Raw genomic sequence first — 27,888 nt, forward strand, 5'->3', positions numbered from 1 at the left:
ACCAAATAACAGACACACCCCTCTACCCCTCCCCTCCCCACCCCAAATGACAGCTGGCTCTATATAATTTTCTAGCAGTGAGCCCCAGTCAGTCTGAGTCAGGAACCGTCCGAGCTGCTGAGTCTGACACGAACGAGGTAAGAACACCGGAACCACTCCTCGCCGAACTCCGCTCTAAAAGCTCAACATTTAAAACTTGATCGCGTATCGGCAAATATCCGTGCTCCATAGAATACACGTCAACACGGTTTGTGGAAAAGTAGGCGTGACTTTACATCGGCTAACATCTGGTACACGTTATAGAACCCTGTTCAAAAAAATCTCAACTTGAACCATTGTTTTGTCCACTAATTCCCGGCGTTCTTCCGCCAACGTTATATTAGCGTCACACAGTCGAGCAGACCGACTCTGTCCATCAGAGTTAAGATTAATCCGCAACAATGGCTAGTTTGTGTTATGAATGCACGCCGTACTTAATGCAGCTTCTATTTAATTCCATACATATCTTAATCGATGTTCTGCCAGGCCTAAACACTGCCTAAGACGAAAGAGACCTTAAATGTGTAGGGTTTGTAATGGGAGTTTGGTATCAAGTTTTAAGAATGCGTCATGGCGTAAAACCAGGAAGCGCCTCACCTTCCTGCAGTTACATGCTGTATATAAAGGCTGTATGTGCTTGGTCAACACTAACTACACATGAAGTGTATGTTATGTGACTCTGAGAAAGAACAGATTTATGTTGTAAACAGGCAAGTGTATGGCGGAGCTGATGCACTTTGTACTGAACAATCCAGTTCATATATTTTCCCCTGCAGAGGCCCTTCCTTGCTCCCACCCTCGTCCTGAATCTCAGACATTTTCCATCTTGGTTTTTAGGTGTTTTTTGTCAGAACTTCTCTTTCTCATAACCCCATGTTTTAAAAAAAAAAACATGGCTCAGGCTTTTTATTTTGATGTTGATGTTGCCTCATCCTTGAAACCATAATCAATAACCGATATCTATCTCTGTGAGGCGGTGCTGGGCGAGTCCCTGAGCGTCCTGCGGAAGGGTAACCCCATAATAATCAGTTTTTATAAAGTGTGATTGCAGGCGGGGCAGTTGGAACAAACATGAGTTGAGAAACCGTTTGACCTGAACTGATAAATGATTGATGGTCTGTCAGATGACAAGAGGAACACTTAATGCTCAGTGCACAGAGAGGTGTGTGTGGATTTTCTGTGTGTATTCTGTGTAGCAGGTGTGTCCGTGTGCATACCTGAGCTTTATATACCTGACGTACGTTTTGTCATTCACTTCAACGTAAAGCTCTGAGTCTTTCTGTTGTGCGTCTCTCCCCTCTCTCTCTCTGTCTGCAGTTTTTTTAGTTTGAATCATGTCTAGGAATGGAGGACACCAGGGGCCAGGGTCTGAGGGGCCGGGGGGAGCGTCCATCATCCGCATCCCGCCCCACCACTACATCCACGTCCTGGACCAGAACACCAACATCGCCCGGGTGGAGATCGGACCGCTCACGTACATCCGCCAGGACAACGAGAGGTCAGAGGCCACACATCCTGATTGGTTCTTCTGGCTCTGGGGGGGCAGGTCTTACACAAATACTGAAGTTTGACCAACACATTTGGGGCTAATCATTTGGGAGAACTCTTGAAAGAAATGGAATCGGAAGACACAGATGTCTTCACTTTACTGCTTAAAATCAGAAGTGTCCAAATTCTTTTATACTAAGGTCCCAAAAGAAATGTTGATGATGAAGAAATCCATAATTCTTGGTACGTAAAACGTATGCATTTAATTTAATAGGGGCGTATACCGGCACGTTTTTTTTTTATGTTGCCGTTAAAAACTCAGATAAGTGCTTTTTTGCGGCACAAAATGTCCGTAGTGTTGTCACGGGATTTTATGTCTCTTTCAAAATAAGAGCGTGTGCGCCGGCCCCAAAACATTGGGCAGCGTTGCTTTAAAGTGTTCACATATGTGCAAAAATATGCTGATTAATAGGTCTGAGTTCTTTTGGAGTGTTGAAACCGACCAAAGTGTAAAGAAAACACCCCATAGAGACTTCAGACCTTTTAATCTTGTGATTGATTATGATCCATGTTGACACACATGAACAAGAGCAGATTGTTCAACACTTTGTTTGTTTGATTTAAAGACTATTGTGTTGCAGAGATGAAGTGGGATGAGTCAGCTGTGTATCCATGTCATAGTGTAGAGGTTACGGTTCAATATGTTGAGTCATTTTATACATGTAGGGCTGCAGCTAACGTGGTAGATAGGAAGGTCGGACGGTTGGTAGGAGGGTTGATGGGAAGGTAGGAGGGTTGATGGGAAGGTAGGTAGGACGGCTGATAGGAAGGTAGGACGGTTGGTAGGAACGAAAGTAGGATAGTTGGTAGGAAGGTAGATGGGAAGGTAGGAGGGTTGATGGGAAGGTAGGAGGGTTGATGGGAAGGTAGGTATGTAGGTAGGACGGTTGGAGGGTTGATAGGAAGGTAGGACTGTTAATAGGAAGATGGGTAGGTATGTAGGTAGGATGGTTGATAGGAAGGTAGGACGGTTGATAGGAAGGTAGGTATGTAGGTAGGACGGTTTGAGAGTTGATAGGAAGGTAGGAGGGTTGATAGGAAGGAAGGATAGTTGGTAGGACGGTTGGTAGATAGGAAGGTAGGAGGGTTGGTAGGAAGGTAGGAATGTTGATGGGAAGGTAGGACGGTCGATAGGAAGGTAGGTATGTATGTAGGTAGGACGGTTGGAGGGTTGATAGGAAGTAGGGCTGGACGATTTTGGCTAAAATCATAATCACGATTAATCGAACAAGTTACCTCGATTACGATTATTGAACGATTTATTTAAAAAGAAAAAAATCGTATACTGTAAATATGTTCACGTTTATTTTGTCTAATGAAAGAGTGCATAATCCTATCTTTGTGATTCTAAAATGAGATAGCAACGCACAGGTAGCGATTAATGCTTATTTATTAAATATTTCAAACAACTGAACTGAAAAGATTTTACATTTAAATAAAAACGTCTTTATAAAAAAGTAATTTAAGTTTTAAAGGGGTGATAAAATGCAAAACCGATTTTACCCTGTCATAGTTGAATAACGACAGTTCGGTGGGTAAATAGGACATACATATGAGCTCAAAATCCCACTGACACCCCTTTACTATGAAAATCTCATATTTTGAAACTGCCGCTGAAAACGGGCGAATCTCAACAAAGCTAGTTGCTTACGTAAGCGTCTCAAAATCCGGAACCTTTGTCTCGCCCATGGGTGTATTAAGAGACCGTCACGCCCCAACATTTACATAGGCTACACAACTGACCTGAGATCAGGTAGTCTTCTGAATCTAGGTCATGCAGATCTCTGCTATTCCATTACAAAATTCATTTCTGAAACTTTTTTTATGTGAGAAATCAACTATGTAAAGCTCAAATATGGGCTGTTTTACAAAAATGTATGGCTAATTGCAAATTTTGTCCGACTGTGTGTCGGACTTCAGCGGCCGGTGCTGCCTGGGTTACTGCCTCGCCGCCCGGCCTGCCTTCCTTCACAGACCCCGGCCTGCTCTGAGCTCGATTGAGCTCCGTTACGGCTGGCAGCCCACAGCACTCCATACCCGCGCAAAGTCACCGGTTTTTGGCTAATGGACTACTAAACGCCGGTGCTCTGACAGAGCTCCAGAGCCTGCAGTTCCCCTCTTCCTAATGCCAGGTGTGTGTGTGAGTGGTCAGCGAGCTTGTTACGCCAGCAATCTCTTACCACAGGTTCCAGTTAATTATATATATAATAATATATATAATTATAATGTGTGTAATTATCACATTACCACTCTCCTCCTCAATAGCTTCAGACACAGAAATGGCACATACTAAAGAAAGCTCATTGTGGGACTGGCTCTAGTGGCTGTAGTTCTGCACCAAAGCTGAATTTTGGGAAAGAGACTTCAGATACAGTATTAGGGGACCACTAAGGTCTATATAAAAGAGACTTCAGATACAGTATTAGGGGACCACTAAGGTCTATATAAAGAGACTTCAGATACAGTATTAGGGGACCACTAAGGTCTATATAAAAGAGACTTCAGATACAGTATTAGGGGACCACTAAGGTCTATATAAAAGAGACTTCAGATACAGTATTAGGGGACCACTAAGGTCTATATAAAAGCATCCAAAGAGCACCATGTCATGGGACCTTTTAACTTGAAATCGGACACCGTTGTTAGCTTTATAAAACATTTAGTTAGATGTTGTATAAGTGGCGTGATGAAATTCAAACTGTAAATATACTCGAATTACGACCAAAAATGAAGCTAACTAGCCGCAATCTGTACACATAGGATTGTAGGGACAGTTGCAGCTAACGAAACCCTTACAGTTCACAAATATTCATTAAGTTGAAATCGGACACCGTTGTTGGCTTTATAAGACATTTAGGTATGTGTTGTATAGCTAGGTGGCGTGACATGTGTGTAACATGTTGTGAGATTGCTGGTGTAACAAGCTCGCTGACCGCGCTCTCACTCTCACACAACGGGCCATTTAGCTAGCAGGAAGAGGGGAGTTACAGGCCCTGGAGTTCTGTCAGGGCTGCCAGCCTAACGGAGCTCACAGCAGGCCGGGGTCTGTGGAGGAAGGCAAGCCGGGCGGCGAGGCAGCAGCACCGCTGCTGAAGTCCGACACACAGTCTTACCATATTTGCAATTAGCCATACATTTTGGTAAAACGGCCCATATTTGAGCTTTATATAGTTGATTTCTCACATAAAAAAAGTCTCAGAAGTGAATTTGGTAATGAAACATTGCAGTGTCTGGAATATGAGATTCTGTTGCTTCTCTAATGTGTGTGTATTGGGGATTCACTCAACCAATCAGCGTGCATTTCTAATGTCTGCGTATGGCAATTCGCTCAACCAATCAGCGCGCAGCTCATCTAAATATTCACGAGCATACCATATTTGGAAGAAAAGCTCTTGTTACAAATAGGGCCAAAACACAGGGATGCATAAGGGCCAATAAAATATCAACCAGGCCATTTTCAGCCCAACCAATGTTGCATATCCAATTAGGAGACCATAAGGAACAGTGTGAAATACTATCACCCCTTTAATGTAAAAACAAAAGTTCATCTCTGACGTGTGATCGACTGGAAAATATGCTGTCTCAAGGCACGTGTTGCGCAGCTTCCATTCATCGTCAATGTGGTACAATGTAAGGCTCAAATATGCGTCCATCGTCCTGCTTGGCCACAGATCAGATGTGGCTGCAAAGTGCTTAACAGACTTAAGTTCAGCAGCTACTTTTTTACGACACGTTTGGTACGTGTTGGGCAGCGCAGTTTGGGAAAAATAGTGTCGCGATGGCACAGTGTATCTTCTGTCGAGTGTTTTAACGAGTTGTTTAAACCCACTGTGCTCCACCGTAGCTATGGGAGCCATGTCCTTCGCGATGTAGTAACTAATGGTGTCAGTTATTTCTCTCCATTTTCTTTAATCCTTTTCATATTGTGTAGCATTTGTAAATGTGTGTGTTATTGACACCTGCTTTGTGGAGGCACTTGTTGCTGGGCGATTGTCAGCCTCTTTTTTTTTTTTTTTTTTGAGCCATTCACTGTTCATATTCGGTAATGTGATTGTAGGGCTGTGACGGTATAGTTTTTTTCTTACCGCGGTGAAGAAGCAACGTATCACCGCGGTATGGCGGTTAACCGCAACCCCTTTTAAGAGAGTAGCGTTAGAGCAAGAATAGCAGGGGGCCTTAAGTAGGTGCTGTCAGTGCTCGTGTGGTAGCGCAAGGAGAGCGAGCGGTAACGGAGAGTAGTGTAGTGCAGCTGTGAGGAAAAGCGAGAGGAAAAAGAGATAACAAAGATGATGTAAAGTGAGTTAAACGTGAACAATAAAACGACAAGCTTCTCAAGACACGGTGGCTTTATCTGTTGTCAATTCTGCCAGTAGAGTGAATAGCGTTACCCCCGAAAAAGCTTCGGCTTAAACCATACAACATACGTTGCAGTCATTTGGCGTTTTTCCATTACATGGTACCTGCTCAACTCGCCTCGACTCGCTGTGCGTTCGTTTTCCATTGCAGATTTTAGTATCGCCTCAGCGTGGCTGGTCGTCATAGCGACTGCCGTGGGAGTGGCTTAGTAGCTTGCTTCTTTCCGACCAATCAGCAGCCTGCAGGGTTTCACGTCACCTTCTCGGCTCGCCTCAGCTTGCTTGGAACCTCGACTGAGCAGGTACTAAAAAAGTACCTGTTAGCAGGTACCAGGTACTTTTTTTTTTTTTAGTAATGGAAAACCAAAAAAGGCGAGTAGAGTCGAGGCGAGTAGGTACCATGTAATGGAAAAGCGCCAATAGACTGTATAAAAAGATTGCAGTTTTTCCATTTCAGCTCAATGTCAGTCTTTACTATGTCTTGCTGTCATTTAAGGCCGCGTTGCCTTTTCTCCTCTCCGTTGATCTATTCCACAGACAGTTCAGAAAGCTCTATTGTCGATAAAGTTAAAAATAAAGTAATTGTTAGCCGACAATGGCGAGTGCAGACACTTGGCAGCACAGCGGTCTAGCAGCTGAGCAGACAGAGAGCAGAGAGGGCAACTCGGCACTCCGCTAACTTGTGGCTCTCACTACCAACATGAGCTGCTCTGTTTAGGCTACAAAACGTGCATGCAGGCTGACATTTAACCATGCGGTTTTGTCAGGATTAATCTATAAACAGAAGGAAACTCCGCTAGCTGCTAGGCTAAAGTGCAATGGTAAACACTGCAGCGGTAAAGTATTTTATTTTCTCTCCATAACCTCTTCAAATAGGAGAGAATACAACAAAGTACACCGAGAGGTACATAAACACACTGCGACGCGCTCACGATTGTATTGCAATGATTTATTCCTCCACACGTAAAATACAACTAGCACTGCAGTTACCAAATGTAAAGTTACTTTGTGAGTCGAAATTTGCGCGTCAGTGTGTTTATGCATCTCAGTGTTTAGTCCCTCGCGGCAGCACTATGTTGGACCGCTTACAGCCGCAACATTGGTCAACAGAAAGTGTTGGCTCCCAGGCTCACCACGTGATCAGGTGAAGCAAACAAATATGTTATAACTTCCGCTCAAACCGCGATGAAAACGCCCACCACCTACAATACAAGTGCACAACACAATAATCAATAAATAATATAAATGAGACCATAAACAACATACACTATGTGGCTCCTACACTGTCGATGAGGATAACTAAACAATGATTGTTGCTTTCATAATCTTTAATATCACACGACCTGTGTTCTCCTGTAACCTTCGGCAGCAAAAAAAAAAAAAAATGCGGTGATGGCGGTAGTGATGTCATCACCACGGTAGTGGCACGTCACCGCTGGTATTGCGGTGATGCGGTTATCGTCCCAGCCCTATGTGATTGCACTCCAGGTGTTGAAATAGATTGCTGGTATTACCTTTGGTCGCTGTAACAGTTTTTCTGCAGTGTTTGCATTTGACTTGAGTGTCGTCTTTATTGAAACCAAAATGTGTCCAAACGGCGGACCCTGCATGTTTTTTTGGTACAAGCGGCTCCGGCTCCTGTTGCTGAGTTGACTCGGTGTTTGAGTTCTCCTCCATGTTGCTTCAATGTCGCAGACTGGACGGGGCGGAGTCACGAGACTACACTATCAGAGGCCGTAATATGTTTTAAGAGGAAAGTACATTAACACACAGTGGGCGGCCGCGGAAATATTAATAGGATTAAAAGACCGAAATAACCAACTTGGTAAAATGACGTCTGTTATAGGCTCTGAATTTCGGTTTCAATAATTTTTCGATTAATCATCCAGCCCTAATAGGAAGGTAGGACGGTTAATAGGAAGGTAGGTATGTAGGTAGGACGGTTGGACGGTTGATAGGAAGGTAGGTATGGTTAATAGGAAGATGGGTAGGTATGTACAGTAGGTAGGATGGTTGATAGGAAGGTAGGTATGTAGGTAGGATGGTTGGAGGGTTGATAGGAAGGTAGGAGGGTTGATAAGAAGGAAGGTAGGTATGTAGGTTGGACAGTTGATAGGAAGGTAGGTACGGTTAATAGGAAGATGGGTAGGTATGTAGGTAGGATGGTTGATAGGAAGGTAGGACGGTTGATAGGAAGGTAGGTATGTAGGTAGGACAGTTTGAGGGTTGATAGGAAGGTAGGAGGGTTAATAGGAAGGAAGGTAGGTATGTAGGTTGGACAGTTGATGGGAAGGAAGGACGGTTAATAGGAAGATGGGTAGGTATGTAGGTAGGATGGTTGATAGGAAGGTAGGTAGGACGGCTGATAGGAAGGTAGGATAGTTGGTAGGAAGGTGTGTATATAGGAAGGTTGATGGGAAGGTAGGAGGGTTGATGGGAAGGTAGGAGGGTTGATGGGAAGGTAGGAGGGTTGATGGGAAGGTAGGATAGTTGGTAGGAAGGTAGGTAGGACGGTTGATAGGAAGGTAGGTAGGACGGTTGATAGGAAGATAGATAGGTAAGCAGGCAGGCAGGCAGGTAGGGACCTTTACCCGGCACTGTGCTTTATGTTGCTGTAAAAAATTCAGATGAAGTGCTTTTTAGCGGCACAAAATGTACGTTGTGTTGTCGCCATGGTCGGGATTTTACAGCTCTTTCAAAATAAGAGCATGTGTACTTTGTGTTTTGATTGAAAGACTTTTGTGTCCAAGAGATGAACTGGGATGAGTCAGCTGTGTAAACTGGGATGAGTCAGCTGTTTATCCGTTTCACGGTACAGCGGTTATGGTTCAATATGTTGAGATTTTTTAACCCGTTTTCCCTTTTTAAATGGTTTTTAAAACCGTATCCTGACTAAACTGTGACATAAACCCTTCTGTGATTATTCATCATCCTCTAAACTTAATTTTTTATCACACTTATTTCTGCTACTTTTAACTCACAAATGAGGTATGCCATTTAAATTAGGTTTATTGACCATGCATTTAAAAAAGCACTGAAAAACATTTTTATCAACATTTTTGTCGTTTTTGCAGACTTTTTTTAATTTTTTTTATTTAAATAGTTTTTGTTTACAATTTAGTGGCTTTTTCTTACGTTGTTGACAGGCTTTTAACAAAAATTTAAGTGATGGTTATTGTCGCTTCTTTGTAATTTTATTTTTTTTTCTCGCAGAGGTTTTTCTAGTTTTTAGTTTACAATTTGTTGCTTTTTTTAAAAAACGTTTTTCAGAGTGCTGTTCATGCCGGTTCGGATGATCATGGTGCCGCCGCGTCACTACTGCGTGGTCATCAACCCGGTGGCCCGCGATGATGACCAGCAGGTCCTCTTCGACCAATCGGGGCAGGCCAAACTCCGCCACGCCGACCTAGAGATCCGTCTGACCCAGGACCCCTTCCCCCTGTACCCCGGAGAGGAGATCCAGCAGGTCTGGCCCCCACTGCTGTGGAATATGTTGGGAATATTTTGAGAAAGTCTAAAGATTTAAAAAAAAAAAAAAAAAAAAAAAAAAGTCAGAAGTTCGTGAGTGCGTGCGTGATGTTGTGCTACATTTGCTTGTATGTATAAAGTGTGATTGATAATAAGATGCGTTGTTTATATGTGTGCAGGACGTGACTCCGCTGCAGATCGTGTACCCCGACACAGCGCTGCGTCTCCAGGCGCTGCTGGACTTCCAGGGGGAGGGGGGGGTGAAGAGAGTGGCCGGAGACGAGTGGCTGTTCGAGGGACCAGGTGGGGGTTTGAACTGGAGATTCCGTCTGGCATCTCTTTAGTTTCTTCTCAAAGTCTTTTCAGTATTAGTCTTCAGAATGTGCCAGATGTAATGAAGGCGTTTGACCGTTCTCTAAATACGAGTGCCTTAGATTTGTGTATACATATATACTGTGTGTGTATATAATATGTTAAGGAGTGTTTTTTGTGTGTCAGGGACCTACATCCCCAGGAAGGAGGTGGCCGTGCTGGAGACCATCAAAGCCACGGTGATCAGAGAGAACCAGGCCATCAGACTGAGAGCTCGCAAGGAGGGGACGGACAGGGGAGGGGTCCGCAGGGTCACAGGTAACACACCCACACACCCACACACCCACACACCCACACACCCACACACACACACACACACACACACACACACACACACACACACACACACACACACACACACACACACCCTTCCAGTGCTGAGAGCAGACCTGTGTTCCTGACCGTATGACTGTGTGTGTTTCAGGCGAGGAGTGGCTGGTCAGTAAGGTGGGGGCGTACCTTCCAGGTGCTCACGAGGAAGTCATCGACATCGTCAACGCTTTCATCCTGACAGACAAGGTGAGGGGCGCAGACGCAGCGACGGTGGCTCTGCTAAATAGTCTCAGGAAGAAACTTGTTTTGGTAGAACATTTGCACCCCGCAAAAGAAAACGCCACGTACAATATTAAATGAAGTTAACTGTTGACACAACACGGTAACGTGAGCTATTTAAGTTAGCTGGATACTAGTGCTGTCAGTTAAACACGTTATTAACGGCGTTAACACAAGCCCATTTTAACGGCGTTTTTTATCGCCAGATTAACGTTCTTTTTGGCCTAGCAAACTTTGTAGTTTTTCTCACATGCTGTTGCAACAACTAGTAACGTTAGAAAAACACCACACCGGATCTAGCTAGACCGGAAACACAACAACAGGCACGCCGCACACACTTGTTGTCAGTCAAAGAGTAGTAGGCTAACGTTACGTTTTGAGTGGATGGCGAGCGCGAGACGCCGAAATGGATGCCAATAAGATTCTGAATGGAAAGTTTACTTTTAAAAAGTTGCCAAATGGTTCCATTGACAAGACCAAAGTGATGTGCGTGTTTTGTGGTTGTGAACTGAGCTATCATCGCAGCACGTCCAGCCTGAAATACCACTTGATGGCCGAGCACACAGCTGATGGCCCAGCACACAGCTGATGGCCGAGCACACAGCTGATGGCCCAGCACACAGCTGATGGCCGGGCACACAGCTGATGGCCCAGCACACAGCTGATGGCCGAGCACACAGCTGATGGCCGAGCACACAGCTGATGGCCGAGCACACAGCTGATGCCAATTCTCCGCCCCCTCATCAAAGCCAGGCGACAAAAGCACAGAGCAAGCCGATCCACTTTTCCATGTTGATAAGAGCATTAAAATGAGAAAAAATAATGGGACAAATTGCGATTTTAACCATGACATTAATCACGATTAAATATTTTAATCATTTGACAACACTCCTAGATACATCTCAGGGTAAATCAACTCAGAGTTGAGGGTCAGACTCAGCGTTTGTTAAACCTCCTCCCTGAAACGGGCCCCAGTACCTTTCAGCGCGTAGCAGGCTAGCTCTTCTTTGTTGTTGTTGTTGTTTCTTACACATGAAAAGATGTGGTCTGCAGAGCATCTGGACCCTGAAATTGACAGAAAGTGTTGTGCTGATAAAAGCTTGTCTTGTGATTTCCCCCCCAGAAAGCGCTTCACGTCCGCGCCCTGCGGCCCTTTAAGGACGCTGGCGGGCGGGACCGGCGCACGGGGGAGGAGTGGCTGGTCACCATGGCCGACAGGGAGGCTCACATCCCGTCTGTGTCCGAGGAGGTGGTGGGCGTGGTGGAGGTGACCACGCTGAGCAGCCGGCAGTACTGCGCGATCCTGGACCCGGTCGGCCCCGACGGGAAACCCCAGCTGGGACAGAAGAGGGTGGTGAAGGTGAGGACCAGTGCTGGAAGAAGTTTCTAGGTCCTTTTTTACTGCAGTGAAAGTACTAACTAAAACTAAATGTATACACAAATACTGCTCATTGGAGCACTGTTATGGCCTGTCGTATATATCTTAAAATACACTCCCCCTCTCTCCTCCCACACCTCCAGAACTTGCTCACAACTCAACTGTTCTGCAGTAATGGTCACTTTTACATCCCGATGACGTATTTTCTTTCTCTCCTCCAGGGCGAGCGCTCTTTTTTCCTGCAGCCGGGCGAGCGCCTTGAACATGGCATCCAGGATGTGTACGTGCTGTCGGAGGAGGAGGGTCTGGTCCTTCGAGCCGTGGAGGCGTTCAACGACACCCAGGAGGTTAGGAATCGCAACGACTTGCTGTGTTAAACGAAGAGAGCCATGGCAATGCAGCTTTACTGCAGTAATACCGCAGTGTGGAAATGCTCTGTTAAACGTTTAAAGTCTTGCATTCAAAAGTGCAAAAGTCTAGGCATCAAAATAAAGTTAAAGTACCAAACGTAAAAGCCCTCATTCTGCAGAGTAATATATGTAACTACCCCGGTTATAAAAGACTCCAGGCTTCCTACTGATGTGCATATTAACATTTTATTCTTCTGTCATGGCATGACCACAACCCTGGGTAAACTTGATATTATCGTTCCATGTCTCTGGCTTCCAGAGTTGGGTTTACTTGTGCATTTGAAACTACTGTAAAGAAAAAAATCCTGATAGGCGCGGACAAACAGGATTTGTTATATTCCCAAACACGTGGCTTCAGTCTGTCCTTAACTTCCGCTTTTGTAAATTCTGAGCAAGAACATTTAGGCTATGTTGGTTCCACAAACAGCCGAGAGCATCTTTTGTTGCTATAACGACAGTTGCTGCTACAGTGTCCTAGTGTGCGGAGGAGGAGCGAGATAGAGAGAGAACGGAGAGAGAGGTGCTAACGTTAGACAAAACAAAGTGCTGGAGCAAGCTAGTGAAAGAACAGAGAGACAACCCCCCCAATAATCAATACTGGGCAGTGCAACACAACCCCCCCCTCCCCCATCCTAAACAAAGACATTTGCCACCATAAGTAGATGAAGAAAACGCACAAATTGTTGCAGAAACATTCCCCAGAATGCAGATTCGAATTTGCTCAAGAGTGGAGATCTCAAACACGCCCTTGTGTGTGCTTGCTGGTCAGAATGAAATGTGTCTGTGAGAGGGAGTGAGCGCCCTGTGGAGGAATGAAGGGAGGAGCGCTGATAACTTCACTCAGATGGTTTGTAAAGCTTGTCTTGTGCAACCGGTTTATCTCGGAGAAGTGATTAGGAAAACAAAGGTGTAACGATCTTGTCGGCCTGGAATGAGGTGAGAAGTCCGAGGCGTGTCTCTGTCCTCTGTGGTCAAAAGGTTTAAAGTCTTACCTTAGTCTCACTGGTTAATGTGCCCAGAGGTAGCTGCTGCAGCTGATCAGTTATTCCTGAGGAAAGAGCGTGGGTTTAAACTCTTATTATACTGTAGGTGTGGGCCACAGTACAGCGTTTTTATTGGTTCGGATTTAGAGCCCGACCGATAAAGGAATTTGAAGGCCAATATCGATACAAATATTTGGTTATTTTAAAGTAGTTATTTGTGAGTCCTCACTAAAATAAAATGATGATGCTTTAAAAATAAACTTGTTTGTTTTATTGTCCCAACAGAACAGAGGAACCTCAAAATATATTAAAGTTCTGATAAATCATTCATGTATTGAGAAAAGACACAAAAACATAAAAAAAAAAAAAAAAAAACAAAAAAAATCAGAAATAATACCTAAAAATTAAATAAATAAATAAAAAAGACAAACGTTTACAAAGTCCCCCCCCCAATAATCAAAACTGGGCATTTTTATTTTATTCTTCTTTAAAGTTTTTGTTTTTTTTTAAGGTTGTTTTGTTGCTCTTTTTTTAGACAATTTTTTTTTTTTTTTTTTCAACGTTTGTCGTTTTTTGGGGACAATGTTTGCAATACGTGCCGCTTTTATTAATTTCGTAATTTGTCCCCTTTTGACGTTTTGTCGCTTTTCCAAGATTAACTACATTTTCCTGATGATACTTACAGACTTTTTACTTGTAACAGAGTATTTTAACATTGTGGTATTAGTACTTTTACTGCAGTAAAGGATCTGAATACTTCTTCGAGCCCTGCATTCTGCAAACGGAGCTTGGAGTATTGATTCTGGGGAAAAAGGGAAAAAAAAACATCCCAATACATATTCGTGAATGGATTTATTTTTTTCCTCCCACCCTACTAACAAGGCTGACTCAATATACCCGACTCTGTCTTTCTTCTTCCTCTCTCCCGTCTTTCTCTTTGAACCACTCCCTCCACCCTTTACGTTTTCCTCCACCTTTTCAAATCTCTTCCACTTTGGCTTTCATTTCTCCCAGTGTCACTCTCCTCCTCCCTCTCCATCCCCCTCTCCTCCCCCTCTTCCACCACTCCAATGCATTGCCACGTTAACCCTTCTCTCCCTCCTCCTCCTCTCTCTCCCCCGTTCCCTCTGCCAGCGCGGCGAGGAGGAAGAGGAGCACGAGGAGGAAGAGGAGAGGGCTAAGCGCTCACGGAGGAGCCCCGGCGTCCTGCGTCGCCCCGGAGACCGCTGGATGCTGCGGGGGCCCATCGAGTACGTCCCCCCCGCTGCCGTGGAGGTGATGCTGAGACGACAGGCCATCCCGTTGGACGAGAACGAGGGCATCTACGTCCGGGACATCAAAACTGGAAAGGTACAAAGTCGCTTTCTCTCTTTTAAAGGAACATAGGAAATCAGTGGCGATACCCAGCCATACTTGTGGATTTAGCTGTATTTAACCCTCCTATTGTCCTCGGGGTCAAACTTGACCCGTTTTCAAAGTTTCTACGCAAAAAATATGGGTTTCTTTTAACCAAATTGCCCAACATAATACAACATTCTTCAGTGCCTGGATAGCTCCGTTGGTAGAGCGGATGCTCATATAAAGAGGTTTACTCCTCGACGCAGTGGGCCCAGGTTCGACTCCGGCCTGCGGCCCTTTGCTGCATGTCATTCCCCCCTCTCTCTCCCCTTTCATGTCTTCAGCTGTCCTATCGAATAAAGGCCTAAAAATGGCCAAAAAATAAAATACATTGTTCGCAATATCATTGAATTCCGGATGTTATATTATATTTTACAGCAATGGTTTAAAAACCATTTCCTGACTAAACTCTAACTCTAATCCTCGGATTTTAACTTAATTGTCAAAATATTTCATAATGTATTTAACTCAAATTAGGTATAAAATCAAATTAATGAGGTTTGTTGACCATGAATTTTGGAAAAAATAATTGTAAAACTTGTAGTAATAAGTTGGTTTAAGGGGTGTATATACTGGCGGTAGCTGGTAAACGTTGAATAAAGCAAGAAAAAAATATTTAAAAAATGAGAGTTCTACAAGAACTCATTGCCAGGGATGCCGCCACATTAATGGCATCTTGTTTACTTCATTACATTACTAATTCATTCATACTATCGTGCAAGTAACAACCTTCAACAGCGATGTTGCAGGTTAAAATGTTTTCGTTTTTTTTTCACCTTTATTTTTACAGGCACGTCATTAAGAACAGGTTCTTATTTACAATGGCGGCCTGACAAGTGGCTGAGCCAATTAGGGAAAGGAAAGGAGGGCTAGATAATAGATACATCAGACTTACATACAGTTTAGATATTACATAAAATACAATTTGAAATACTGCACAGAAGACAATAAACACTTATAACGAGATAAGTGCACAGGTACGTGGGTGAGTAAGAGAGGGAGAAACCATTCAAATATTTAGCTGGAAAAATGATGATGTAGAGAAGCAACTGCATATGTCTGTGAAGGATAATATGATTGTTTTAAAGGATGAAATGGAAATGAGTTTATCCAGTTTGAGAATCTTTTGCAGGTTAAAATGTGAACTGACTCATCAAACCTTGCTCTTCGTGGTGTTGGGTTAAGTCCTGCTTTGCGTTCCCCCCGTCTCTCAGGTGCGTGCGGTGATCGGTCACACCTACATGCTGACTCAGGATGAGGAGTTGTGGCAGAAGGAGCTTCCTGCCAATGTGGAGGCGCTGCTGGCTTCTCCTCTGGACCCGCTGGCCGACCGCTCGCACCGGACCAGAACCGGAGACGATGACGGCCGTCCCAGGGACAAGACCAAGGTGGTCTCCTTCAGGGTCCCCCACAACGCCGCCGTCCAGGTCTACGACTACAGGGAGAAGGCAGCCAGGTGGGGCTCGGGTTTCCTGTCCTGAAAACTGAGCTAAAGGGAACTAGAAGCTAACTCTAAGCTAAAGGGAACTAGAAGCTAACTCTGAGCTAAAGGGAACTAGAAGCCCACTCTGAGCTAAAGGGAACTAGAAGCTAACTCTGAGCTAAAGGGAACTAGAAGCTAACTCTAAGCTAAAGGGAACTAGAAGCTAACTCTGAGTTAAAGGGAAGTAGAAGCTAACTGAGCTAAAGGGAATAAGAAGCAATTAGAAGCTTACTCAGATTTTGTCATTTTTTAGTTATAGAGAGGCGAATTCCCCCCCCTTCTGGTGGTCCACCAGGGGACCTTATACCTTATTTTGAAAACGGATGTAGTTGATGGCAAGACAAGAGACAAATAATCAAGTCAAGTTTATTTCATCCATAGAAATGGAAATTCCAGTGCTCATACCTGCCTTAATGCCCATTAAAAAGAGTGTAGTGAATGTGACATACATAATTCACCTTATTTGTTAAGTGTGGTTCTACACACTGTTGATTATTAACGCAGCACTTTTTCTTAATATGGTTCTACATGCAGTGGTAAACGAAATACATATACATGTAATTTACTGTGTGTGTGTGTGTGTGTGTGTGTGTGTGTGTGTGTGTGTGTGTGTGTGTGTGTGTGTGTGTGTGTGTGTGTGTGTGTGTGTGTGTGTGTGTGTGTGTGTGTGTGTGTGTGTGTGTGTGTGTGTGTGTGTGTGTGTGTGTGTGTGATTCATGTGTATAGATAAAATGTAGGTTGACACTGAATGAGTCTTCTTGTGTTTGTTGTTATGTGTATTGTTTAGTCTTTGTAGAACCAAACCTATGGAGGGTTGGTGGTATATAACACTTGTGCCTAATATATTCGGTACCCCAGCCTGGCCCCTCCAGTTGAAATTGTCTAGAACTGCCACTGGTTGAAGGTGGGACTCTGGGTTTCCTGTCCGGATGGAGGGATATGATGCTAACATGTTGCGGTTCTGTTTTCAGGGTGGTGTTCGGACCAGAGATGGTGATGCTGGGACCTGACGAGCAGTTCACTGTGCTGTCGCTGTCCGGAGACAAACCAAAGAGGGCCAACGTCATTAAAGCCATCTGCCTGCTGCTGGGGCCCGACTTCTTCACCGACATCATCACCATCGAGACGGCCGACCACGCCCGGCTGCAGCTGCAGCTCTCCTACAACTGGTAACTGGAACCAAGGGTTCACAATCAGAACTGGGGGCGTTTATTGCCACAATAAGGCTACATTTCCACCGCTACGTTTTGGTTTTAAGCAGATTTGCGCCACCAGAGCAGGGTGGAATGAGAGGTGGGAAATGCCAGATTAGGACGAATGAGAGGGGGAAACGCCAGAGCAAGGAGAATGAGAGGGGGGAAACGCCAGAACAGGGTGGAATGAGAGGAGGAAACACAAGGAGCAGGGGAAACGCCAGAGCAGGGGGAATGAGAGGAGGAAACACCAGAGCAGGGGGAATGAGAGGAGGAAACACCAGAGCAGGGAAGACAGAGGGAGGAAAACCAAAACAGGGGCAGAGGAGGGGGATGGGGATGCCTCAGCAACACTTACACAATAATATATAGACTACATATAAACAAACGAAGACTCTTTACACTTGGTTGTGTTCTGTGATAACTGGGTTTGAATGGACCGTCTCTGAACGCGATCATCTCTTCCTCTTCAGGCACTTTGACGTGAAGCCTCCGGTGGACCTCGCCGACGCCGCGGCTCTCTTCTCCGTTCCCGACTTTGTCGGAGACTCGTGCAAAGCCATCGCCTCCCGAGTCAGAGGAGCCGTCGCCTCCGTGCAGTTTGACGATTTCCACAAGGTTTGTAACACACTGTCCTCTCTTCTTCTCTTTCAGTAGCTTTTCACTTCATTGATGTATTTATGAATTCATTTGATAGGGACAGAGCACGTTAATGAACATCCGTATAGGTGCAAGATGTAACTCTGGAGTTACTGCTAATTTATTCCGTAGGCCCTCGGCAGGTAATCCGTGTTGTCATTTCTTTTTTTAACTTTTACCTTATCTTCTAATAGTTAAGTATATTTTTCAACTACTTTATACAGAACTGCATGTAACATGCATAGGCGTAGAGTTCTGGGAGGATGCACAGATTCCCCCACCCCCCACTGATATTTAGAAGAGGTAGATTTGTCTGCCTTGAAAATATGAAAGACAACCCACTCACACATACTATACTACGCCTTTTTTCTACTTTTCGACATACTATAATATGACTTTTTATGACTTTTCGACATACTACACTATGACTTTTTTTGACATACTATAATATGACTTTTCAACATACTATAATGACTTTTTATGACTTTTTTCGACATACTACAATATGACTTTTTATGAATTTTCGACATACTATAAGACAACCCACTCCCGAAAAGAGGTAGAACTTACAGTTCAGGGGGCTCAAAACATATATCGTTCATACACAGTTGTAGGTTTGGTTTCAACATTATGGGGGGGGCACATTTTAAAAAGTTTCAGGGTCAAACACTTCCTGCACTCTAAGAAATAAATCCATAAAGTAACAGAAGTTCTGGCGGCTCGTTACCTGGGCTTTGCCCCGTTATTAAAAACAGAAATCACGTGTGTAGCTCCAGTTAAAATGCAGACCATTTTCTGTTAAGCCTGTTACTGTATATAAATTTCTCTCCTACAAAGCTGCTCAGTTGGTAAACTTCTAAAAACGTTTAAGAAAAACTTAAACTGTCGTAAAAAGGGGCAAAAACGTTGGGGAAAATTTACAAAAATTACGTAAAAAGCAACAAAACATCGACTTAATCTCCCAACACCAATCATATTTTTTGACTGGGACAAATCTACCTCTTCTATCTACTAGAAGATGGATACCCGACCTGAGCCCAACGGTACCTGACGGGCCGGGCCGTGTTCAGACAGATATTTAGAAATGATGTTCGGGTTCGGGTCGGGCTCGGTGACATCAGCACGATAAGGCATTGGACAGAAAAATACGGCCCGATCTGCAGCTTCTGGCTTTAACAAGGTCTCATTCTCTAATAGATTTGTTGTTGAGATGTTCATGATGCCTTTCAACAAGACGTGCAATGTTTTGAATACAGGCTAATGATCAATAATAATAATTTCCTTTACATAAGTCAAGACATTTTGCATCACAAATTGTTGCATTAAAAAATACACCAGAATGCAGGTGATAGTGTGTGTAACTAGTAACTAAAGCTGTAACATGAATATAGCGGAGTAACTAAAGTAACTAGTAACTAAAGCTGTAACATGAATATAGCGGAGTAACTAAAGTAACTAGTAACTAAATCTGTAACAGATGAATGTAGTGGAGTAACTAAAGTAACTAGTAACTAAAGCTGGAACAGATGAATGTAGTGGAGTAACTAAAGTAACTAGTAACTAAAGCTGGAACAGATGAATGTAGCGGAGTAACTAAAGTAACTAACTAAAGCTGGAACAGATGAATGTAGTGGAGTAACTAAAGTAACTAGTAACTAAAGCTGTAACAGATGAATGTAGTGGAGTAAAAAGTCCAATATTTCTTTCTGAGATGTAGCGTAGTAGAAGTAGAAAGTGGCCTGAAAAGAAAAGACTCAAGTAAAGTACAAGTACCTCAACATTTGGTACTGGAGTACAGTACTGGAGTACATGTACTCAGTTACATGCCACTGTGATTTACAGCTGAGGTTATGCTGCCACCTGGTGGAGATCCCCAAACACTGCAAAGCAGTCAAACTGCCACATTCTGTGTTCTTGTTATTCATATGAAATCAAAGATTGTGACTCTGAGAGGTTTCCTGTTTGCAGAACTCGAACCGGATCATCTGCTCGGCGGTGTTTGGCTTCGACGAGAAGATGGCCGTGCGTTCCAGCCTCCGCTTCAACCAGAACCACCTGACCATCAGCAGCGTGGACATCCAGTCGGTGGAGCCGGTGGACCAGAGGACGCGGGACGCCCTGCAGAAGAGTGTCCAGCTGGCCATCGAGATCACCACCAACTCCCAGGAGGCCACCGCACGGCACACACACACACACACACACACACACACACATACACACATACATACATACATACATACGCACAGAGCTAGGAACATGAAAAAGGAAAATCAGACACCAGAAAGTGTCTCCTATAAAATACACTTTTTTTTTTCTCCAGTTACACCGGGACTGCTTAGTACTTTTAAATGGACACCCTGCAGCCAATCAGAATCCAGGATTCACCCAGACCGTGGTATAAATGTTGTTTAGGGGAACTAGAAGCTGACTGTAAATTTGGATTGGTGATGAGCCTATTTGCTAACGAGATGTAAATCTGACCGTTTTCGAAGTTGTTGTTTCATACAGATAGATCATACAGCAACAAATGTAAGACCCACAGCACACACACAGAATACACACAAGAAGAACTACAAAACATACACACACACATACAGTGGGGAAATAAGTATTTGACATACACTTACAAAGAATGCAAAAATCTACAATTTTAATCATATGTACATTCAAACAGTGAAAGACAGAATCCCAAAGAAAATTCCAGAAAATCACATCATATGAATTTATTAAAATTGATAACCATCTGATGAGGAAAAACAAGTATTTGACCCCCTGGACAAACAGCAAGTATTCTGGCTCCTACAAGCCAGTTAGTCTTTTTCTCAATTATACAAAATACACCTGCCTTTTTTTAAAAGACACCTGTCCAGCATTACCACCATGGGCAAGACCAAAGACTCACGGACATCAGGGACAAGATTGTTGTGCACAAGGCTGGGATTACAAGAGAATCGGAAAGCAAATGGACAACCCTGGAAGAAGCACCACACCAGCCAATCAGAATCCAGATCATGTGAACGGTGAGGAATCATCCCAAAACCACAAGGGGGAACTGATGAATCAACTGAAGGCAGCTGGGAACAGTTGTTGGTTTCATGGATTGAAATCCTGCAGCGACGCGGAGTCCCCCTGACAAGTAGATTTACAGGATTGGTGATGAAGAGGCCTTGAAGATTTGGTCAGATGAGACCAAAATAGAACTTTTTGGCCTCAACTCAACTCGTCGTGTTTGGAGGGCAAAGAACACCGAGTTTTGGCAAATCATTGTTGCTTTTCAGCCAAGGGACGGGACAACTCCATCGTATTGAGGGGAAGATACGGGGCCAGATAGATGAAGATGGGTCGAGGATACAGCGCCAAACAAATGGCTGAAGAAGAAGACCAAGGTTCTGGAGTGGCCACAGACCTGAAGAATGAAAATCTTTGGAAGCTTAAAATGCCAGGCGACAACCTCGGAACCTGAATGATTTGGAGGCTGTCTGCAGGAGGAGGGCCAACAACCCTGCAAAACATACTACAAACCTTGTCACCAACTATAAAAACCGTTTGAATGCTGGCCAATAATGGCTTTTCTACAAAATATTAACATGCTGTTTGTCCAAATACTTGTTTAACCTCATCAGATGGTTAAATTTTAATAAATTAAATGATGTGATTTTCTGAATTTTCTTTGGGAACACAATCTTTATTTATCCCATGATTAAAATTGAAACTTCTAATCAAAATCAGTTTCTTACTTGGTTCCCCCACTGTATACAAGTGAGGCGAATATGAAATGTATAACCTACATAAATAGTAAGACTTTCTGAGTGAGAACACAATTTATTTATCCCAGAAAGAAACTCTAATCTGCGTTTTCTTGGTTTGTGTTCAGGCACGAGGCGGAGCGCCTGGAGCAGGAGGCCCGGGGCAAGCTGGAGAGGCAGAGGATCACTGATCAGGCCCAGGCCGAGAAGGCCAGGAAGGAGCTGCTGGAGCTGGAGGCTCTCAGGTAACCTCCGGGTCACCGTGGTTACTCTACTTAACCCGCCTGTTGTCTTCGGGTCAAATTTGACCCATTTAAAAAAGAAAGTTCTACATCACAAATTTGGGTTTCTTTCAACCAAATTGTCAAAGAAAATAACGTGGATGGTTCCATACAACACTCTTCACAAGGAAGTACACGCTCCATTGAATTTGGGGGATTTATTCTATTTTATAGCATTTGAAAAAAAATAAAATAAAAAGACAAAAGTGACAAATGTCAGAAAAAGCTTGAAAAATTGGAGGAAAAACAATTGACAAAAACATCAGGAAAAGTGACAAAAAAAGTAACAAAAAAACATGGACAAAACCGTGTCAAACAAAAAAAGAAACATTTGAAAAAAACAACGGGAAGCCAACACAAGGATTACTGTACGTACACACCGCCGCCGACTTGGGCGTCTAAAGATACCGGAAGTCATTAATTTTCAATGGAAGCTGGCTTCTCTCAGCTGCAAGGAGCGTCAAAACTGTCGGCGTCGCGTTTTTGGCATTTTGAGCGTTTTGAGCGTCAATCAGAAAGTTGAACTTTGGTCAACTTTATGGTAATGAGCTATGACGCGGTTCAGCGGCAAGCAGCGGCAAACGGCAGCAACCAATCGGAATATAGACGTCCTTCTCGCTGGCTGATTCTGGAGAAACATACGATGTAAACTTTTGTTCCTACCAAGACATTAGTTCCATGAAAATGGAGGGAAATCTCATAATCGCCGTTGCTGGGTTCCCCTATCATTTATGATGTAACGTTGTTTGCGTGATAGGGACCAGTTAACGTGCCGTCACATGGTCTCTAAACAGTCCGCCACGGTGAAGTCCTGCACGGGTCAACAGCTGGCGGCTGCTCGCTCTGCCTGCATTCTGCTGCGGTTCAGCGGCTAACTGCTAACAGACACCGCTGTGACCAACAAACAATACAAATGATGTCCTTATATATGTCATTTATAAAAGGTTTCTAGTGTCAGTGTATTGGCCGTGCAGTGGCTGCTTGTGCTTTTTCTTCAATCGTGTGTTGCACATGATCGAAGAATGCTCCCACGTCAGAGCGGCCAAAGCGTCAAACAGCTTCCTCGGACTTTTTGACAAGCGTCCTCGACAGGGCGTCCAGAGCTTCTTTGCAGCTCAAGTCGGCGGCGGTGTGTACGTACAGTTAGAACACAGCTATCTCAGTTCAGTTAAATTGGATTCCCAATAGATAAAAGACAAGTACAATCACAAGACATAATGCAGATATGTGAAATGGGACGTCCTGCTTAGCTATTTGAAGCTTGTGTAAAGGGGCCCAGACCCTAGTAAATAATACACATTATAATGACTATATTTTACTCAAGCAGAGAGCGTTTTATCTGACCTGTCGCACATCCTCCACCCTGTGTGTCCGGCAGACGGTACGGAGTCCCCAAAATGCAGACTGAACAGTCTTTTAAAAAGTCACTTGTGCCCTGCATCATAGAATAATAGTTGTATTTGTGCTCATGAAAGAGCTGTGTGCAGTCATTGAGGAAGTGGTTCATGGAAATGTCTCTGACGCATAGGAGGTTAAGCTTAAGCCGTTAACTATAGTTTAGGCTGATAAGCGGACAGATAAGCAGAAGAACAAGAAAGAGAACAGAAGAGGACGTTTCACCACACAGAGGCCCCTCAGGCCCCCCCCCACAGTGGTCCTACTCAGATTCTAGTCAGAATGTGAGTCTGAAACTGCTCCATTGGGCTGTGATTATGGGGCGTGTTCCAACCGAACCAGGAAAAAAAATGCCTCTGCATTCATTGGATAGACCTCCAACCAATCAGAGCAACGGAACTCAACACTGTGTATCGTCTCCATAGCAACCACTCTTTGCACAATGCATTCGTTCTAACTTCCGACTTTTAGACTTTTTTGAAGCTGGATATATCATTTGTTTCTTGTAAATATAAATGTGGATAACGTTAGTGATAGTGACATGCTCGCTACAGTCGCATTTCTAGAGATGAATCGGCGAAAACACGTTTTATTTCTCTGATTCACAGCTTTGTTCTAGCGCCGGCGCTCCCTCTCTCCAGTCTCTCTCTATCTCTCTCCACCATATAACACTCTCTCTCTTCAATCTCTCTCTATGTCTCTCCACCATATAACGCTCTCTCTCTTCAGTCTCTCTTTCTGCTCCACCATATAACGCTCTCTCTCTTCAGTCTCTCTCTATGTCTCATCACCATATAACGCTCTCTCTTCAGTCTCTCTATCTCGCTCCACCATATAACGCTCTCTCTCTTCAGTCTCTCTATCTCTCTCCACCATATAAGGCTACTGTGCTTTCGGGCAGTTGTTGAGGCTCCTCCGCTGAGGATTTTAAAATGAATGCGCTGTCGATATCTTCTGTAACAGGCGATGGGGGAATCTACACATCTCAACAAATTCAACCCAAGCGTTCTTTGGTGACGTGATTGATTCTGTTACTGTTGATCATCTGTCCGACAATGTGATTGGTCCGAACAGATCCTGTTCGGGCAATAATTGCTTCTCAACGGAGCAACTCCAGACCGAACTTCCCGACCTCGAATTTTGTGGGCGGTGCTAAGTTCGACTGGCATCCAGGCTAAGTGTGTCCCTGCCTGTGTGTGCGTTCCAGCGTGGCGGTGGAGAGTACGGGAGCGGCGACGGCCGAGGCTCAGTCCCGGGCTGAGGCGGCTCGTATTCAGGGAGAGGCGGCGGTCAACGAGGCCAAGCTGAAAGCCGAAGCTCAGAGGATCGAGGCGGTACGTCCTGACTTCCTGTTTCTCCTTTCAACATACAACTCTTCACACATCAGTGGGGGGGGGGTGTTCAGAAAACTTTGTCTGTTGTGACCATAGACTGTTAAAACAGACGCAAAACAAACCCAGACAGTAAATCTACAAGATGTGTTGTTAAAAGGAACTGACTCAAAGAACTTAAAATAGTTTAAAGGACAAGAAGGGGATTTTTTGCCAAGTAGCAGTATGAGGAGCCTTGCTTGTTGGTGCATACGTAAATGTGTGTGTGTGTGTGTGTGTGTGTGTGTGTGTGTGTGTGTGTGTGTGTGTGTGTGTGTGTGTGTGTGTGTGTGTGTGTGTGTGTGTGTGTGTGTGTGTGTGTGTGTGTGTGTGTGTATGTGTGTGTGTGTGTGTGTGTGTGTGTGTGTGTGTGTGTGTCTCTATTTGTGTGTGTGTGTGTCTCTCTATTTGTGTGTGTGTGTGTCTCTCTCTCTATGTGTGTCTCTCTATTGTGTGTGTGTGTGTGTCTCTCTCTCTATGTGTCTCTCTATTTGTGTGTGTGTGTGTCTCTCTCTGTGTGTCTCTCTATTTGTGTGTGTGTGTGTGTGTCTCTCTGTGTGTGTCTCTCTCTCTCTATGTGTGTGTGTGTGTGTGTGTGTGTGTCTCTCTGTGTGTGTGTGTGTGTGTGTGTGTGTGTGTGTGTCTCTCTATTTGTGTGTGTGTGTGTCTCTCTCTCTGTGTGTCTCTCTCTCTCTCTATTTGTGTATGTGTTTCTCTCTCTCTGTGTGTGTGTGTGTGTGTGTGTGTGTGTGTGTGTGTGTGTGTGTGTGTGTGTGTGTGTGTGTGTGTGTGTGTGTGTGTGTGTGTGTGTGTGTGTGTGTGTGTGTGTGTGTGTGTGTGTGTGTGTGTGTGTGTGTGTGTGTGTGTGTAGGAGGCGGAGCTCCAGCGGCTGGCAAAGGCCCGTGAGCAGGAGCTGTCCTATAAGAAGCAGATGGACACTCTGGAGGTGGAGAAGCAGAAGAATCTGGCTCACATCGAGAGCGAGCGCTTCAGTCACCTGGTGGAGAGTCTGGGCAGCGACACGCTGAAGGAGATGGCCAGAGCCGGGCCCGAGCTGCAGGTACTGTAGTACTACTATTACTACTGGAGGAGAACGTGCAAATAACTTTCTCTAAAAACTGACTTCAGCTTTAAACTCTACTTTTGCTGTGGCAGTTTGTTTCAAAATTGAAAGTTTTGAAAGAATCAAAAGTGTCAGGTAGGTAGGTAGTATCATAAGATGCTGAGTTTAGCCTGTAAGAGCCATGTAGTTTTTTGGTTGTTTTTGGTTTGTACCACCAGCCACTTGGGGCAGTAGATCATTGTCAATTAGACACGTTTTTAATATCAACAAGTAACTGCAGTTCTATGATTGCAATTTATTTTTTATGATCTAGTTTACTTATTAGGTGAAGCACTTTGAGATTTTATTGTATTTTAGCATGTGCTATATAAATGTTTCCAATCATCCCTATTTGAAACCATAAAAATAACAGGACTTTATCATTCTTATCATGTAAGTACTTAATTCAGTTAAGTTGTACTTAAGTAATGTTTTTAAGTTATGCTTACTTATACACAAAATAGTTCAATTTAATCACATTATTAGTTAAAATTACTCAAAGAAAGAACAGGTTACACCAACTTGACATAATTAAGTTAGTAGAACTTTTTCTAAAACTTTGAGTATACACTACTTAATCTATTTAATTACTTTGAACATTTGGGTTTAGAGTGCACTCAGACGTTGCATCCAAAACATATTCAATTGACTGTTTATAGAAAAGGAAGAAGAGCAATGAATGTTGTTGAGAGTTAGCGGTGTGTGTGTGTTTTTCTGTCCTCCAGGTGAAACTGCTGCAGGCTCTGGGGCTGAAGTCGACTCTCATCACAGACGGCGCTTCTCCCATCAACCTCTTCACCACCGCCAACGGCCTGCTGGGGGCGCTGCCGGGACAGGGACAGGGACAGTGAGGAGGAAGAGGAGGAACAGACTGTCCAAAAGTAAACCCCAACTGACACTTTAGGCCATGATCACGCTCGGCGTCTTTTTATTTAGGGCAGAGTTTTGGTTCTAAAAATCAGCCGAGAGCATCTTTTGTTGCTATGACAACCACTGCTACAGTATACAAAGAGCGCTATGAGGAGTAATGCGAGATAAAACAAAGTCAATCGAGCAGTCCCACTTTTTTTTTTTGGGACATTTCTGTTTCTGACGTCAACGTTTTCTTCTCTTTTTTTCGAGGCTTCAAAGCTAAGGAATGAACTGAGTCACTTTTTCAATGTTTTTTTGCTGTATTTTCTGACATTTATTACCCAACTTTTCTTAAGAGAGAAAACAAAGCCAGTTCCCTGAACAGGAACCACCCACTCCTATAATATAACTTGCTGTGCTCTGACTACCCTTTCTTGGTTGTTGTTATGAAAACAACAGGTCCCGCTACTCCGTCTGCCATTGGTCGGCTGTCAAAATGGCAGTTTTTAAAGATGCTCTGAACTCCAGAAAAGTGGTGGTGGCGTTTTTAAAAAAAAAAAAAAAACATGGTTTACTCCATATAGGATAATAATATAACACAGACGCTGGCAGCCTAAAAAAACAGACACCAAGTGTGAACAAAGATTTTGTGCTTCTGAGAGCTGACTTTAAATGTGCCTTTTTGATTTTAAGATACACTCCATGGGTTTGTTAAAGAACCATTCATTCATTCAACCTTTATTCATACTTCAGGGATCATTGAGGGGCAACCCTTATTTACACACATCAAAAACCACGCCGAGAAGAAGCAAAACCCTCTGTAGAGGTTTGTCTCTGGAACAACCATGTTCTGCATCTTTAAAAATCAACTATTTGTTATATAGAAAACTCCGGGTTTTTAAGACATAAAACTAAAAATGAACCGACAAGGACTAAATCAAAACAGTTCTCCATCGGGACCAATTTTGCACTTTGAGCTCTCCAAATGAGAATCTGAGGTTTACTTTTGGACAGAAAACCAGCGTGACGTCACGCCGTGTTAACATTTTAACAAAACGTCTGCTGCAAAATGAAGAAAGTGTGCCTACAAACATGTCCGACGGTTTGTTTAGTCCTATAATCTGACAGCCAAAGATTCCTCTTTCAGCTTTGCACTACTTCCTAGAAATGGAAATGAATGGTAAATGCTGTTGACATCGCCGACGTGTGAAACTTTGTGTGCAGTAAAGTTAAAATAACAGCAGGATAGTCTGACTGTCTGTCTTTATAAAGTGCTGTTTCTATGAAGAACTGTGTGAAGACATTAAAATGCTGCCGCTGCCCA

General features: G+C 43.8%; 1 protein-coding gene across 1 annotated transcript; it reads left to right on the plus strand.

Moving 5' to 3' along the window:
• Nucleotides 1–27,888, plus strand: mvp (major vault protein). The gene is made up of 17 exons (XM_028598978.1): nt 1–137; nt 1,357–1,537; nt 9,213–9,408; nt 9,590–9,713; nt 9,909–10,040; nt 10,207–10,301; nt 11,458–11,694; nt 11,934–12,059; nt 14,240–14,455; nt 15,718–15,959; nt 16,958–17,155; nt 17,653–17,797; nt 19,787–19,998; nt 21,693–21,809; nt 24,448–24,574; nt 25,482–25,670; nt 26,438–27,888. Exons 2-17 carry the CDS (start codon nt 1,374–1,376, stop codon nt 26,561–26,563), a joined length of 2,646 nt encoding a protein of 881 aa, XP_028454779.1. The 5' UTR covers nt 1–137; nt 1,357–1,373; the 3' UTR covers nt 26,564–27,888.

This window comes from Perca flavescens, chromosome 15, assembly GCF_004354835.1.
Source record: "Perca flavescens isolate YP-PL-M2 chromosome 15, PFLA_1.0, whole genome shotgun sequence".
In the NCBI taxonomy this organism is placed as follows: Eukaryota; Metazoa; Chordata; class Actinopteri; order Perciformes; family Percidae; genus Perca; species Perca flavescens.